Source organism: Larus michahellis, chromosome 9 (genome assembly GCF_964199755.1).
Source record: "Larus michahellis chromosome 9, bLarMic1.1, whole genome shotgun sequence".
Lineage (NCBI taxonomy): Eukaryota > Metazoa > Chordata > Aves > Charadriiformes > Laridae > Larus > Larus michahellis.
In genome coordinates this window covers 3334545-3351376 of record NC_133904.1, presented here as the reverse complement: position 1 = coordinate 3351376, position 16832 = coordinate 3334545, and the positions used below count along the sequence as shown (strand labels likewise).

At 49.0% G+C, this 16832-nt stretch overlaps 1 protein-coding gene across 1 annotated transcript in view; it reads right to left on the bottom strand.

The window, feature by feature from the left end:
• Positions 1-16832, bottom strand: part of LOC141748675 (immunoglobulin superfamily DCC subclass member 4-like) — a 48706-nt gene that overhangs the window by 5019 nt on the left and 26855 nt on the right. Inside the window, exon 2 of the mRNA XM_074601106.1 lies at positions 8221-8550. Within this exon, the coding sequence (XP_074457207.1) occupies positions 8221-8550 (330 nt within the window). The remainder of the gene's footprint in view (positions 1-8220; positions 8551-16832) is intronic.

Genomic DNA, 16832 nt, shown 5'->3' with positions numbered 1-16832 from the left:
AGAAGCTGAACTCGCTTCGGAGACAAAGCACTAACATTTGTGATTACTCTTGGACCGCACCCTTCCCATCATTCATTCACAGCTGCCTGATCTTCCTCCCCTTCCACGCAAGCAGCAAAACCCCGCTGACTTCAGCGGAGCAGTAACCCTCCCCCTGGGGCTGTCAGCATCTGCCCTATCAACACCATAACCCGAAGGCATCTCAGTCACACAGTGGAGTTTTGAATATGCATGCAGCCTCCTGGATGGGGGGCAGAAAGCTTGTATTCTTCTCTACCAGAAGAACTGGCTCCTGTTTTCAATAAGTCTCTGTTAAACCGCCTTTGCTGTTAAACCCACCCTGCTGTACAAATTCATCCAGCAATGTTACAACACAAGTGCCAGAAATCCTGAACATGGCACAATAAACATAAATTTAAGCCAGAAAACAGGCTGGACTGCTGGGCCAAGCACAGCGCTGTGCTTATAAGGACCCCAAGTGACCTCCTGGTCCTCCAACACAATCACATGCTTGTCCCACCACCTCTTCCCAAGAACATCCATCAATGCTTTCAATTTTACAGGATTCCAAAACTGAAGTTTTCTTTGCATCGCACACACAAACATACCTTATTGCACTGTTAGCTTGAGAAAGTATGTACAGTTTTGAAAAACCAAATGCTTTTACATGACCCATTTCAACCTCAGCGTATTCTCAGCTGTCATTAGTGTTTTTCTTTAATTTAAATAGTTATCACATGTTTAAAGCAACTCATTGCTCACCACAGCAGTTACAGACTGAATTCTCCCACCAGCTGTCCGCCAAGTCTGGTTTTTCAATTCAATACAAATGGCAATGAAAAATGTTTTCCTGGAAAAATTTGACAAAGACATTAATATGTAAGACCCCAATTCAGTCAACTGCTTTAGTATTTTCAAATATACACTGCAGACCACTTTAACACAATTTCTATGGAATACAAGATCTTTTAAGCTCATGTTAGTAAAACTTGCTGAACCCAAGAGTTTAAAAGAAAATCTATCATATGCCAGCGCACGTTCAGGATGGCACCATCAAAACAACCTTCTCCTGGCAGCAGATATCCTTAATGCTTTTTCGCGTTATTCCCTTTTCATCCTGTAAGTGTAAATGAGAATACTTTGGCAGGTTCCAAAGGGCCATGTACCCGGAAAGGCCATGATAGGAGGCAGGAATCCTTCTAAAAAGACAAAAGTCCATGGGTATCTCTGCTTCATGTCAAGTCACCTGTCTCTCTTCTGTTCATTATGAAGTGGCATCACCTAAGCTGACACGATGAGGTCCCAAAGTTTACAGCAGCTTTAGACCAGTCTGCAGAGACTGGAGAACTTAAGTACCACATGGTGTACATCAACAGCACTGCCACTGTCACCAATAGTGGTGAAAAGGCTCCACAAACCCCAGCAGGCAGCTCCCCACTCTCTTTGCTTTCCCTTACGGCTGCATGCCTGTATATTTTGTACAGTTTGGCAAGAGATGCAGGACGTTTAGTGAGGCAGGCTTACCTCTGCACATTTTCACATGAAGCTCAAAGCAGTACAAAAGGTGACAGTGCCTCCTGGGCTCCCCAGGGTTAACCAGACAATAACCTGTTCCAAAGCAAGGGGCTGCCAGCTATTCCTCCCCATCGCCTGCCACACCTGCATCTGCAAGCTTGAAATTCCCTGCTGAGAACTGGATCCTGCCCTTCACCTCCACCCAGACCCATCTACCTGCTGCGCCGGGCTCCAGAACGGCTCTTCAAAAGCAAAGAGCCAAGAAATGCACCCGTGACAGATTTCTCATTAGGATGTGGAGAAGCGTGACTAAACAGCGACCCTGGTTAGGAAGCTCAGCGTCCCTCCTGCTCCGAGTGGCATGCAGGAACAGCCAGGCTTCCAAAGCAGAGTCACAGCTCCCTGGGACTCAGTCACAGCTGAGCAGAGGCTCACTGGGTGCCGAAGGTTCAACTCTGGCAATGCAGACCAAACCTTGTTTTGTCTGTTCATGCTTTCTCATGATAACTCTTGGGGTGGGATTCAGAGGCTGAGCAGCTCAGTCATCTTCCTTTTAGAGGATCAGGATAGGAATAGTGGGAATCGCTGAGGACAGTCACCTCCGCAAGCTCTGAAAGCAGCCTGCAGCCTCAGCAGTCAAGGAGAGGACAGGGAACACGAACAGGGATCTTTTGCGCACAGAAAGCAACACCAAAATGAGACAAGAACGGTCAAAAGGTTTCTTTGATGCAGGACCAAACAAGAACCCTGGATCTCAGCACGGGCAAGGCTCCAAGACAGACTTGCTGGCCAGGCTCATCCCTGCTCCACAAGCATCCTCTGCACAAACTTGGGGTCAAGACCACAGCATACTGCCATCCCTTGTGTTCCTCCCCTCTCATCCCAAGGGGTATCAGGGTGGAACAGAGGAAGAACAACTTGTTCAGCACCTACAGCACAACCCAACCTGGGCTCAGAGCTGTGCTGCAAGCAGCTGGTGCTGGGAGGAAAGAAGAGAATCAGACAGAGCAAGGCAAGCCTACTGTGGAAGGAGAGGACTAGAAAGCAGGTCCTGACACTCTGATGCACTGAACAGATGTGCGTGCTGGTCACAGTGAGCGCAAGACAGGCTCTAACACACTGCTCACCCTAGGAATCCTTAGGAGGGGCTGTTCTTCTTCCAAGAAGCACGTTCTGATGGAAGGGACTACTGCAAAGTGAGAGGTTTTCACATAGGGAGGCAGGGAAAGAAGATGCTTGAGGGCAAAAGGGAAACAAAGACGACAGGTACATACTTGACATTATTTTCAACTCCTCAGCTAGGGTTTAGCTTTGCAAAGCCATCCCGAGCCACAAAACACCTCCCAGACCCATTGCACTGATTACACTGAACACTTTAATAGCCCACTCAGTAAAAATTACCCACTGCAGGTGAGAAGGTGAAGAACATTACAGCAAATTGCCCTCAGCGACATGCCAAAGCACCAGGCTCTGCACCTTCAGGAATGGAGCAAGCAGCTCCCTCCCTGCTGACATGTTAAACCCAGCTGGAGAAAAGCCGTGTGTGCCAAGACTTTTAGCCCCAAGCCCAGGGGTGATGGCAGTATGGTGAAACCCAGCACCCTCCCCCTCTCCCAGCAGCCTGGTCGGTGCAGGAGGCCGCGAGCTTGGAAAGATTGCCAGCCAGCAACACTACACCCCAGGCAGAAAATGCAGTCTATGCGAGGAATTCAGCCTTCTGAAACGGGCTTGCTGCTCTCTCCCACAGCGCTTTGCCCCCAGACTCTCCACATGCTTGTCCCCTTTGTATCTTTTACAATTATTAGCAGGTTTTTCTAAGATGGGGGCAACTACAGCCCCCACTGAGATCACGTACACCGCCCAGACAACCCATCTCTGAACAGCTCACCTCTGAACAGGCTGGGGGGGTGGAAGGGAAACACGCAGAGAAAGTCATGGGAGCGATTCGCCACGGCCCCGCGAGGCAGTGGAAGCAGAGCCAGAAGAGCGCTGGGTCTGCAGGGCCATATGGCGGCACAGGACCTGTGCTGCCCAGCTAACGCGTACGGGGCTGGCTCCTGCGTCTTCACAGATGCCAGTTCCCCACCTACTCGAAACTGCATCTGAAAGTCACATTTGCGGATCATCCAGAGCCTGGGCATTCATCTGCTAGAGGTTTCCCTGCCCAGCCTGGCTCTGCCTACAGCCACTGGCCTTCACTCACCTAGGCACCGAATGCACAAAATAAATAGCGTAAAATATATCCTTAAAATAAGAGTAAATCTCAGTCTACCATTCCTCAAATCCCAGACGCACCATGCATCACAGAGAAGAGACGCCGCCCTTGTAGAGAGCGGATCACGGGAGCCTGTGTGCGCTGATTCCTGCTGTGGCCTGTCCCTCCAGGTGCACCAAACCTCTCCTGCACTCGCTGTCAGCAGCCACGCAACGCAGGGCCATTCCCTCCGGGCACAGCAAATGTCTTCATCTGACAGTCACAATTACTGTAATTTTCTAGAACCTCCCTCGCACAAAATGTTTAAGCTAAATTAACAGCTTTAACAAATCTTCACAAATGTAGTTATTAACAGGTAGAAAGCTACACCTTCCCACAACTAAAATAACGCCCCCGGTATTTCCACGTGGGAGCACACAGGGCTTGGAGAACCCTGCAAACATAATTCATCAGCCTGAGAAGCTGTTCGCTTCACAGAAACCCTCACACCAAGAGCTGTCACAGACTCGCTCCTTCTCATTTGCCACAGCCACCACCACCACGAGGTGTGCATGGGGGACTGACTGCAGACTCATCCCCAGCTCAGGGAAGGAAACTGCTGGTTAGAAGCCCAGGCTGATGGCAGAGTTAATACATCCCACCTGCTGAACAGGTTTTCTTCTACTGCCCCATACTGATGAGCAGTGCCCAGGGCAATCGGCACAAAGAGTAACTCCATCTACACGTAAACAGCCTTGGATAGACTACTGTATTCAGCAGCAGGGATTACAAAAAAAGGCCTTTACAATCCTCCTTTGCACCAGCTGAATGCTAATGTAGCAAGCGCTTCTGCCCAACCCACAAAACAAATGGAAGGGAGAGATGCATTTCATTAATCAATTCCCTCACTGCTCTCCATTCAGAAATGAATACGTTATGTTAGGTGTGCGTGTGTGCCACAGGAGCAGCGCTTTCCCCATGCAGATGGTAATAAAAGGAGACATATGAGTACACACAAGGAGAGAGTTCACCTGAAATTCCCTTTTTCTTGGAGAAACCCAGAATGGGATGGAGAGATGTGTCACCTATGTTGCTCCTCTGGAAAAACCCAGGGGGAACGAAGGGCAGTTTAAGTCAGTCTCCTGGTTTTGAGATATCTCCACTATTTTCGCTCATGAGACACCAAACAATAAACCCAGGTCCGTAACAGAGGCACAAGCCATTGCTACTGGGCAAGAGGCGTGGTGCAAACTTCAACACGAGTCACCTCTAAAACGGAATATATCCTAATTCAGGGTGGCTGGGATTGGGGCAGGAGCAGTTGAATAAATCCTCCTGGATTAATGACACCTCTTCTACTCCAGGTCTCCCATCTCCCCAGACAGCATCTGTGTGCAGGATCCCCGACTCCATCTTCACAGCCTTCAGGGATTCCTTCACTTAATGAAATACTGGAACCAGCTATTTGTCTGGCACTACAAATCACTGAAAGGAGCGACGAGGAGGGATGGGTGACCAGCAATCTGTGGGTGCTGCACGCTAAACGTTTTCTGAGCAGAAAAGGACATGTTGCAAAGGTCAAAGATTTTCCCCTGATCTGACAAAAGCCATCAGGAGTGCTGGTTTCCACAGCACAGCGCTCACAGATTGAAACACACACTTGGCCAAACCTGGACCGCCCTGCCTGGGGTACCAGAGGCTAAATACATCCCAGTGTAAAGTGGGTGTTAGGACATCCACTCTGCGTCTTCATCTACCACAGCTCTGAGCAAGTGCCAAAGCACCTCGGCCCCGGTGGTGCGCTATGCAGCTCATTCATCCATATTTACATAAGTCACTGTACTAGAGAGAAGTGTTACTGTATTTGCATTAATTTCTAACCTCACCTGTTTGGAGGTCAAGGCATCGTTTATTGGAACTCTCACACTTAAAATATTTCCAGGAGCCATTTCTGAATACAAAAGAATTTTATTCTTGAATGCTGCACAAAGATTCAGTGGTTCAGATCTTGGAGTGTTGTTCTCAGAGGTCGAAATGAAAAACAGCCTGCAGAGCCCTTTCTTTCATCTTTTCCATTATAAAGAGATATTCACCCCACAAAACAGTCCCGACACCAAGCGGAGCCACAGACTTTGTCACGTAGACCACCTCCACACTGCTCTTCATTGTCTGAAGTTTCCTCTGGAGTTGAGATTTGCACCATGCTGAGATGGGGTAAATTCTGCCTGTTGGGAACATCGAGCAAACCCAGTGGCACCTACTGCTGCATTCTCCAGCTCCTGAGGGAGCTACAGTTGCCTGGCCCTGCCCTGGCATCAACATTCCTTGCTCAGCATCAAACTCCACAAGCCCCATCCACGCTCCTCCCAAAACTGTGTTGACTGTTCACCAGGGAACCCAGAAGAGACCAACAGTGACCTGGAGGCAGCTGAGCCAATGTGCATAGCCAAATCCAGCGTGTGAAACCCGGAGCACATTCCCAGTGCTGACATCCTCTCTGCTCAGGGCTACGACCTCCTCCCTGCAGCTCTCCAGTTGAACTTGCTCACAGCTCCTTACAGAAGAGCTTTTCCAAGTCCTTACAGGACCAGACCACCCTGTCACAGCAGGACAGGCTGGAAAGTATTTGCTGAGCTCCTCATTTGCATTGCGCCCAGCACCAAAAACTGGGACTGCAGGAGGGGAACATTCAGATTAGTATAAAGGTGTCAGAAAAGGTTACCCTGCCCTGCCTGCCCATTTCAGTTCAAGCTCCTCCTTTTGCAGTTCTGGCATTGCCAACACCACTCAAACACACCATTAGAAACTCAAGGACAAGAAGAGCCCAGTAACCTGCGTCAGAGAGGAGAGGAGAGGCAGCCATGGGGTCAAGAGCTCTGGGTCTTGCCCAGCCATGGCGTCTGGCAAGATTTGTCAGGAACAGAGAGAGATGATGGTAGAAGGCTGCCTGGAAGCACAAGTTCAACACCACAGTACAGTTTGGTCTCTGTGGGAGGGGAGGATCTCATTACAGGCATTTCAGACCATGCTGATGCACAAAGATTTCCTTATCCGGAAGCCCCGAGCACACTGCTTTCTCCCACAGCACAATGCGGCTGAAGAGCAGGGTGCTGGACACATCCTTCCATGCTGGGACATGCTCACTAGCACCAAAGCATTGTAAAACTGTTTCGGCTTACCTGCTTTCCTCCCATACCTGAAATTAGCAGCACTGTGCTTTAAGAGAGCATGTTTGGGAACTGAAATTCAGGGCATCTGTCCCCACTGGGACCCTGATACTCCCCTCGGCTTCACCAGACACACACAGAGCCTTAACACTCCTGCTCACTACAGTCACCAGCCTGGGCTCTCATCAGAGAGCTTGGCTTTGCCAAAGATTAGGCTCCTGCTCTTCCGCTACTCACTGCGCTAAAGGCAGAGCCAAGCCTTCACAAACAAAAGCCATCAGAAGGGGAGATGTCCAAAATCCTGTCCCTCAGGACCTCACAGCACAGAAGATGAAAGATCCCAAGACATCCCTTGATGCACCAGTTCCCAGCTATATTCACAGCCTGTATCATTTTCATAAGGCCATATTCAGATACACTGAAGCCGTCAAAGTCACCAGACATTCCAAATGAGGAGAACAGTAGGTGCCCCTAGAAGCCTGTTATGATCTAAGCCAGCTACTGAGAGCAGGGACAAAAGGGAACTTGGACCACCTCAGAATAGCCTGGCTTGTCTCCAGTGCTTTTTGCCCCTCCAGTGGTCACCCACATCCACCTGGCGGTCTCTCAGTAATTGACTCTTTTTATCAGTGTAACTCTTCACTCAGGGCAGATCCTGATCTGGACGGAACTGCAGGCCACCCACCGCCACCTCTGGAGTGTGGATGGGATAAAGAGCTCAGCACAGTCGAGCTGGGAGCACACAGCACACCAATCCAAGCAGCCCTGTCCCAAACACAGCCAGTTCTTCCAGCTGTCCCCACGCAAGTAATGCAGGTGCATTCTTGCACGTGCCATCCAGAGGTGACTCACGCAGTAGAAAGGAAGTGTGTGCTTTCTCCCAACCACTTCCCCATCACCCAGCCCTTCAGCTTGAGCCGAGGCTCACAGATTTAGCGCAGTGCTCCTTATCTATGTCACTGGGGCAACAAGCCCATCATAAGCTTGGCCAGGAGAGCCAGTGCTGTCATAGCCAGACCCCCACAGCCACCTCCCCAGGCACAGGGCTGTGAAGCGTCGAGCTCTCTGCAAAAACAAGCACTGTCTTTTGGATAGCTAGGAGAGTCCTGTTTTTAATTCATGGCTGATGGCACTTACCTGGGAGAGTTAAACAGGATGTTAACAGTGGGATAACAGGAAGAGACCCGTGCTTATTTGTGGACTAAATCCCAGATCCCACCTACACGTCATTAATAGAATTTCACTTCATATACACATTATCTCAAACTCTCTGGGAGGCAGATGGTCTGTATAAACACCAGGAGGGGAAAAAAAGAAAGTTAACAAAAGACTCTCAACACTTACTTGAAAATCTGACTGCAGCCGTTTGACTGGTGACAGCCCCTAGGGAGCTGTGAGACACGCAGGAGTAATTACCCTCAGCGCCAGCCTTCTCAGGATATTTACTGTCCTTTACCACAGCCTGGGATGAGATGAAGAGCGATCCATTTGGAAGCATGTGGAGATGTTCCTGCTCCACTAATGGAAATCCATTCTTCTTCCACGTGATATTGATCACCTGCTCAGCAGGGGCCAGGTTACAGTCCAAAACCACACCTTGGTTTGGCTCCAATATCACCTTCGCAGGACCAGCACTACAGCTCAGCTCCAGAGAATCCCCTTCCAGCAGCCTCCCTGCAAAGAAAAGACAGCGTTGCAGTGGGAGTTGCTTTCCTTGCTTAACCACAACCCAGTTTTACACAGCAATGGAAGCACAGTTATCCATGAGTGTGGTTGGAGATAATGGGTGAAATTAAGCCCTGTTAGATGACCAGCACCTCCCATGACACTTGTGCACTGCATTCTCCACCACACATCCCTAGGGCCGCACCACCTGCATCATTTCTGCCACCCCACGCTGCGCCCAGCAGCCACCCCTTCTGCCCACACTTGCTTTTTCCATGATGAATTCAAGCAGAGAACTGGAAGAAGATGAAGTGATGGCAACAGCAAGAGCAAACACAGAAGATCCAGCAAGGGCCCCAACCTGCCACTGCTGCCCGTGACAGGGGAGGGCTCCCCCTCCCCTGCCTGCATACCGGAGCCTCCTCCAAGGTTGATCAACCCCCACAAGACAACTAAGTGCAAGCACAGGTATTCAAGCCCAGCTTGGTACCCCAATGCCAATGACCGCAACTTAGTTGGAGCAGTTCCCCCTCAGGGGGATCTGGCAGTAAAAGCTCAAACCCAGCCGGGAATCCAGAAAGACAGCGTCTCCCACTGATGTTCATATAGTGGGAAACTCATTTCAAAGGAAAGACAACAAAAAAAAGGCCAAAAGTGTGACCTGCTGTCTCCGAGCATTTCATCCCATATAGGTGAATCCAGAATGAGAATGCATGGATGCATTCTCCCCACTAAAAAAGGATATTCCAGCTGCAAGTGGACAGTACCCAGACTATGCCCGTAAGGCAACCTGCCTGCTGCAGCCGGAGGCCAGAGCAGTGACCAGCAGCAAGCTAAGCTGAACAGGTCTTGGTCTGGCTGATTTCCAAACCCACGTACTTGTAGGAGAGCTCCACCTCTGAAACAAGGCTCAGCATTTCCTAAAAGAATATTGCCATTAATAAAATGCATTTGCCGTTAGAGTTCTCCAGAGACACTAAGTCAATGTTAGCTGGCAGCGCTGCTTCCACACACCAGCAATTTCAATCTCTGCTGCGCTCAAACCATCACCATCCACTCTTTTTATGGCTCCGCTCCAAATTATTTTGTCACTGCTCCAATCAGAAATGTTTCCTGCCTCTATAACAAGTTTATCAACACTGGATATGAACCACATGGCTCCCTGCCCATCTCCTATCGCAGAAGGCTACAGATTAATTTTATAGGAATTCAAACACTCTATTAAACCTGCTACTACCTACTGCTGATAAAAGGGCTGCATTTTAAGAGTGTGTGTTAAGTATGCAATTAGGGGCAATGACACACAAAATTACACACGCAGGGAAATGGAATTATTTCAAGGCGTGTGCCGGAAAATGCAGGTGCCCCTGAAAGGAAGGGCCTAACCCTGCCCCTGCGCGGAGGTGATTCGGTGCCCACCAAGCCCATGACAATGGGAACTTGTCAGGTTTGCCCTCATTGCTGGTTTGCAGAACGACCGCCAGGAACTTGATTTTGGCCACCTATGTCCCTTCAGTAACGAGGAGGCTACACGAGAATCCTACCCATCTGCTGCCTGTTGATTGCCATCGTTACAGGACCAAACAAATCCTGCCCTGAGCACCTTCATCTTCACTAGGACATCCAGAGGACATCTCCCAGTCCCCAAAGCCAAACCCCAGCAGGACACAGAGATGCCCATTTCACACCATGCTACACAGCCACAACAAAGGGGCAGCTACAGCCGACGCGGAGCCACCTGCAAGTCCCTGGATTTGAAGTTTCCCTGCACAGATGCTTCCACTGTGCTGCAAACTCACGGTCTACAGGAAGGGACACAGCGAGGAGCAGCAGATGCCATTTTGCTCCCAATGTGAACCCACCGCAATGTAATTGATGGATTTGTCAGCCAGCACAGCCTTGGTAGGTTCCTTGCTGCCTGGCCCCCTCAGGCCGGGGAGAAAGCTGAGAAATGCCACTCTGTCACCAAATGCCCTCCTGTAAGAGCAATTCTGCCCATTTGTGTCTCCTAGGAAAGACTAGTTCTTTGAGGATCACAGCAAGCTACAAAACTCACTCACTGGCTCCACAAGAGACTAAAAGTAGGGAAACATGAAGCTGAAAAGCTGCCCCAAATGCTCTGGAAAGACACTGCCACTGGAAACCTTCCATCCAAGACAGCCAGTACAAAAAAAAACCCCAAACTGTATGAAACTGGGAGAAATAAAGCACAGAGCAAGTTACCAGCAAACACATATGCAGAAGGTGACATGACCAAACACAGGAGAGACTTAACAGTCTGAGGCTGGGGAAAACTCAGCTGAGCTAAGGACAGGAGGCACACTCGGAGCCACATCAGTGTCGCTGCTGTGAGAACCCCCATCCATGGAGGAGCAGCATCCCACACTTCTCTGAAGGGATCTCTCCATAGCAGCTGCTCCTGGCACCATGTCACATGGGGCTTAGTCAGCCTGTATACACCACCTCCACGGAGGTAGGGCTCCTAAGGCAAAGGCTGAGGCATGTGATGTGGAGCTTATTTCAAAAGATATTGAAACTTTGTTGGCTAAAGTCTTAATCCTCCGCCTTTCCTTAAATTTGTTGTCTTTAGAAGCACAAGTAGAGACTGAGGAAACAAGGAATTAACTCAGGTCACAAGTCAGTCCCCTTAACCGATGTCTCCAGCTTTCTCTTCACATCTTTCCCCTTGACTCCTCCTTTACACATCACTGCCAGCAACAACACATCAATGCATCTCGGACAGTTCTTGTGCAGCATCAGCATTATGGGCACCATCACTGCCCGTGCCTACTCTTACCTTCCTTCAACACCGACCCTCCTGTAACGCAGCAGGGCCTGGGTGGGCATAGCCACTTGGAATCAGCTGGCTCTGTGTGCCGGGCACCCCACATGGCCCCTGCCACCGCACACATGGGCTGTCCTCCTGCCTCCAGATTCTCCACGGGCTCCTGCTCCATGCCAGACGTTCTTGTTCATCATTTGGGGAAACAGCCCGTATATCTGTCCTATTTTCTATTTTCTTCTGACAGCAATTAAAATGGTACTTTGCTGAAAATACTCCTCCTCTTCGAAAGGTGAAGCGCGAGGGGACAGCTGGCTGGCTCAGGCAGCCAGGAATAGAGCAGAGATCTGCAATGCAGCTTCCCACGCCAGCACAGGTTGGTAAGAAGCAATTATCTGCCTCTCAACCTTCAATTCCTTAAAAATCAAACCTGTCTGCAGCAGAGTATGAACAGACAGCTCCATACTTTGCACCCACAGTAGAAGATTTATTTGCTTTTTAAAAACATACGATGATGTTTCTATATTCTGAAATATCACCCAGCTCTTCTTCCCAAAGTCAAAGACTACCTGGATCCAAGCTTCTGGTTGGTATGTTACAGAAAAAAGGGCCAGTTACAAAACTCAGCGCCAGACTGCAGAGCTCACCCATGCCAAGCCTGATGGCCCAGTTCAGATCTCTCTCTGCCATACCAAGAGAGGAGAAATGACCACTGGAGGAAAATGCATTTGAAACTGAACTTCAGAGGTGACTGTTCTGCCACAGCCCAGGAGCACAGTCACCATGGAACATACTAACACCAGGAGCAGAGGATCCTTCACAAGCACTCAGAGTGGTCTGTTTCTGTCATTAATATTCTGTGCACTTGCTGTGCTGGTCATGACAATACCACCTCACTGGCTATTGACAGGAGGAAGTGCTTTCTTTCATGCCTTCACACCAATAAACACACGATTGCACAATACCTTTAAAGAGCAATAGTCGCTTCTTTCCCAGAAACCTGTTCCTACCACATAATCCACCCAGTAACAGCAGAAACCATTTATACTCAACCGACCTCCAGGGTATCAATATGTTTCTACTTGCAAGCATCTACTGCGTCATCAAGCAATGCAGGCTCCACGCAATGCTGAGAGCTCACGACCATACTCCAACCGCTGCCCTTTATTCCAGGAGCTCCAAAAATATTTCTAGACCAAAAAGCCAAATAAAAACCCAGAGGTACTCACAATCCTCAGGGCTCAAACTAAGCACCTGGTAGAAGACCGTGACAAGGTCAAACACACGTGACAACCCTTCGCTGTCTGTCACTTAAAGCAGCCCGGGGAGGCTTCCAGCTGGGCATACACACCCCTCGACTGATACCAAGCTGCTCTCGTAGGTAAGCACAGACCTACCCCGAATCACTCAGCCCTCTTTCCTGCCCCTTTGGCCCCAAAATATTGCACATTCTGGGGGACAGGCCCTTTGCACATACAGAGGTTGGGGCAGCAGGGACCAGGACCCATTAGCATTGCAAAAAGCCCCACAATTGACTCTCGTCCTAAGATGTTCAAAGAACTGTATAAAGACTCCCTGAATAAGGAAAAAATACCTTCCAGGCTCTGGAAACGTAGGAGGAGGTCTGGTTCAAAACACCACACTAAATTAGCAAGCCTGACAATGAGATAAAAGCCCCTTCAAGGGAAAGGATCAGAAGAGAGTAAAATTACTCCAAGTGAGATCAAAGACAAATGAAATCAGGAATGTTAAGTGCTTACAGAAGCTGCCGACTCTTTCCAACCTCCATTCTTCCTCATATAGTGACAGAAATGGATACGATCCTGTTTAAACATAGAGGCACACATTCGCGCAGCCTTCTGCTCACCTTCACCCTCTTACCTGCCGGAGGTAAAGCTGTAGCGAATGCAGTGAAGCCTACCCAGAACAGCCACTTGCCTCACACAGCAAATACAGCTACTCCCACGGATATCGATAATAACACAGAGATGAGCTTCCAAGTCAGAAGCCAGAAGGTCTTTCCACATAGCAGTTCAAGGCAGGTGTTTCAGCTATAGATCTGTGCTTGGGACCTGGAGAGCTTTTTGCCTTTGGCTCCTCCTGGATATAGCTTCAAGCGTCAAAGCCTGGTGGAACTGGAGGTTTTCAGCTCATGGATCTCCGAATTGAGGCCAGGGAACACTGTACAACATTGCCCTATGGTGGGCAACATCACATGTATATGCAATGCAGTCTTTTACATCACAGCACACAAACCTGCTTGTCTACCAATTACCCAGAAACAACCCAACGCAACTGAGAACATCTCAAAATACTTCTCCGAGGGAAAAGGGGCCAAAAGCAGAGCGATGGGTTGTGAGGAAAGAACAGAGCAGTCTGTGCCCACCCAGTCCCAGGTAACCAGCAGGCTTCATACTAAACTCCACTAAGCCCAGCAAACTGCTGCGCTATCCCAAGACAGATGGTAGATTCAAGATTATAAATGTATGTGCAAATACATACTTACATATAGATGCATACCACATATATGTACATGCACACACAGCGACATGGTGAAACACAGAGGTATTGAAACATACAGCATGGCCCGAAATGGAAGGTCTTTGATGCAGCAAGTTAAAAGCACTTTGTTTCCATGAAAATTACATTTTCTGACCCAGGCTCTGCAGGTGATCTTTACTCTCTCCCGTGTTGCTAACCGTTAGGCTATGTAACGCACAAAAGCAGCCCAGGAGAAAAATGTTCTTTTTCTCCCATCTATTTCCTCACTTCCATCAGCCAGCTATCCACCTCCAGTGTCCAGGCCCGGTGAAGTAAATGAAAAAGTCTCCTGTTGAGTGGCATAAAACCCAAGGCATTTAGGGTGAACAAAGACTGTAAAATCTTCAAGGCACAGAGCTGTCCTCTGCCCTCCACAGGAGCACAGCCCCTGCCGGCATCAGGCTTGATCCAGATCCAAAGCAGGCATCTGAAAATCCACTTTAAACCAGCCAACGTCTCCCTTCCCAAATGGCACATGTCCACATACAGCCAAAACCCACTCCTATGATCTCCACTCCCCTACATCAAATGGAGGCAGGAACAGCACAACTTACCACTGAGCAAAGGGGAAAACGCCTCAATTCTCTTGTTTTTCTAATTTCAAAACTATAAATAACCGGGTGAAGTGTGAGCTAGCAACACAGTGAGGTTTGGCAGATTGCTGACAACGCAATTACTTGGTCAGAGGCAAGACCCTCAGAGCAGTGTTTTCACATCCAAGCCACGCAATACTCCAAGCCCATAGATCTGTTGGGAGCTTGCACTCCATGGCTGAGAACACCACAAAACCCCACTTGTCTCCTTGTACATAGGGTTATTTCCCTTCCCTGGGATTTACCTACCTAAATCGAGGAGGAAAGACCTAGACAAGAGAGATGGTTGTTGGTGAAATTTTGGCTATCAACAGTAAACACGTCCTTGAGCTCTGTTACACAGCACGAGCAAATAAAAGGTTACTGTTCAACAGGAGACAAATGGCTTTGTTCAGAGGAGGATGAGCTGTGGTTTAGTAATTACTTTAAAAACAAAACATACAGGCATAAACCAAAAAGCATGCATTTCTGTGCACTGGCGTACCTATGCTGCTTTTTTTTTTGCGCAGCACCTAGCACAGCTGGAATCAGCTGATCCACAGCCCCTGAATGAGGTCCATGAGTAAGCTCAGTGCCAGCTCCCGAATGGCACGTCACCACAAGGACACACAGTACTGTCATGCTGGTTCAGCCAGCCAGCCTATGCCCCAGCTCCAAATGCAGCACTGCCATAAACTCAGCAGATAAACCCACCCCAGCTACACAGTACAGCCCAGCACGCTGTGGCTAGCATGAGGACAACCCCAACAGTACCCCATCATGGCCACAACCTTGTCACCAAGCAAGCCGTCACCCAAAGGGGCTGTCCCAAAGACAGACAGAAAAGCAGTATTTGGGGGAGATGTACTATTTTCTCTTCGACAAACTGATTCAGCTGGGGGAAGTCAAAGAGATTTATGCACATACGAGATCCCAAGGCACAATGATTCCTACAAACACCCAGCCCAGCAATTACAAGGCTTAGACCTTCACTTCAAGGCAGGGGAGGCCCATCTTTAGCACAACTGAGTGAGGCCCCAGGATCAGCTCAAGGACGGGACCCAACCCAAAGCCGCTAAACCACTGACAGCTTCCAGTGCCTTCATGCAAAAACCCTCTAACACTTCCAGCCCAAAACAAATAAAGTTGCGCCGAGCTAGACAGGACCCATTACAGCACAGGCCTTGGGAGATTAATACTTCACAGAGAGCAAAGTACAAGGGTTTCTAATCTGACACACTTCCAGAGCTGACATCACTTCTAGTTCTTGGCAGCCGGAGATTTTCCTGGGGAGCTGCTGTTGTGCTGCAGGTCCCACAGCCTGGAGCCCGGCCAGCGCGTTTCCTATTCCACACACATCTGGCACTTTGGAACTGGCTTGTGCACCTTGCAGAACTCCAGCCAAAGAAAACCTTCCCGGGAGCAAGGAAAGCGGCTCAGGCGAGGAGAGCAGAGCGCTCGGTCGTCGTGTGTGTTCTGCAGGATATCAGACGGTAAGAGGAAAGGGCTCCTCTCTCCCCTCCACATCCCACAGGAGGTGGCAGGAATTCAAACTGCAGTTGAGCCTCTGCACTGTCGCCTGTCTTAATTTATGTATTTATTTTGGATGCTGAACTCGTGGAACTCAACAGCACAATTAATCTCATTTAATCGGGAGTGAACAGCACTGAAGAAAAGTGGAGTTAGTTCTTCCAAAGGGTTTTCCTACCTCTCAGCAAGCCAACTACTGTGCCATTGTTCTGCTCAATGTAACCTTCTGCCGATGCTCTTCAGACACTCTTAGTGCTGTAGAAAATCCTTACATTCTCATTGTCTAATTCAAAGAGCGACTATACTTCTGTGTCCCCATTAAAGCAACACAAAGCCCTCTTTCTTCTTGGAAACTTTATGCGTTGACAATTAAAAGTCAATAGCTTGGTCTCAGCTTGTTTTTAGGGCAACTGCACTTGGCAAGTGGTGACCCAGAAAGAAATCTGGATGGAGGTCTCTGACGAGGTCTGCATTCTGGGTGCTCAGCAACATCAGCACTGAAAGCAGAACTGGAGGTTGGAGCACTCGACTCCCATGATCTCTACAGAACAGGAGGCTGAAAGAGGAGCTGGGCACCTAAACCCCCTTGTGCATCAGGTCTTGAGCCTCCCCACAGGACAATAAAACAGAAGACATTCTTCCACTCAACCGTAATGAGGCCTGTGAGATGAAGGGGTCAATATCCCTACATTCCCGTCCACTTACCAGATGTTACTGGAAATTTCCACCTTGTAACAGCAATACATACAAGCTAAGAATAAGGAAGTTACACCTTCAGCTTCCATTAAGCCTCCATGGAACAGAAGGCTCCTAAAACTATCTCTGGGGCTGCCAGAAAGAATATTTTATTAACACTTGATATCCAC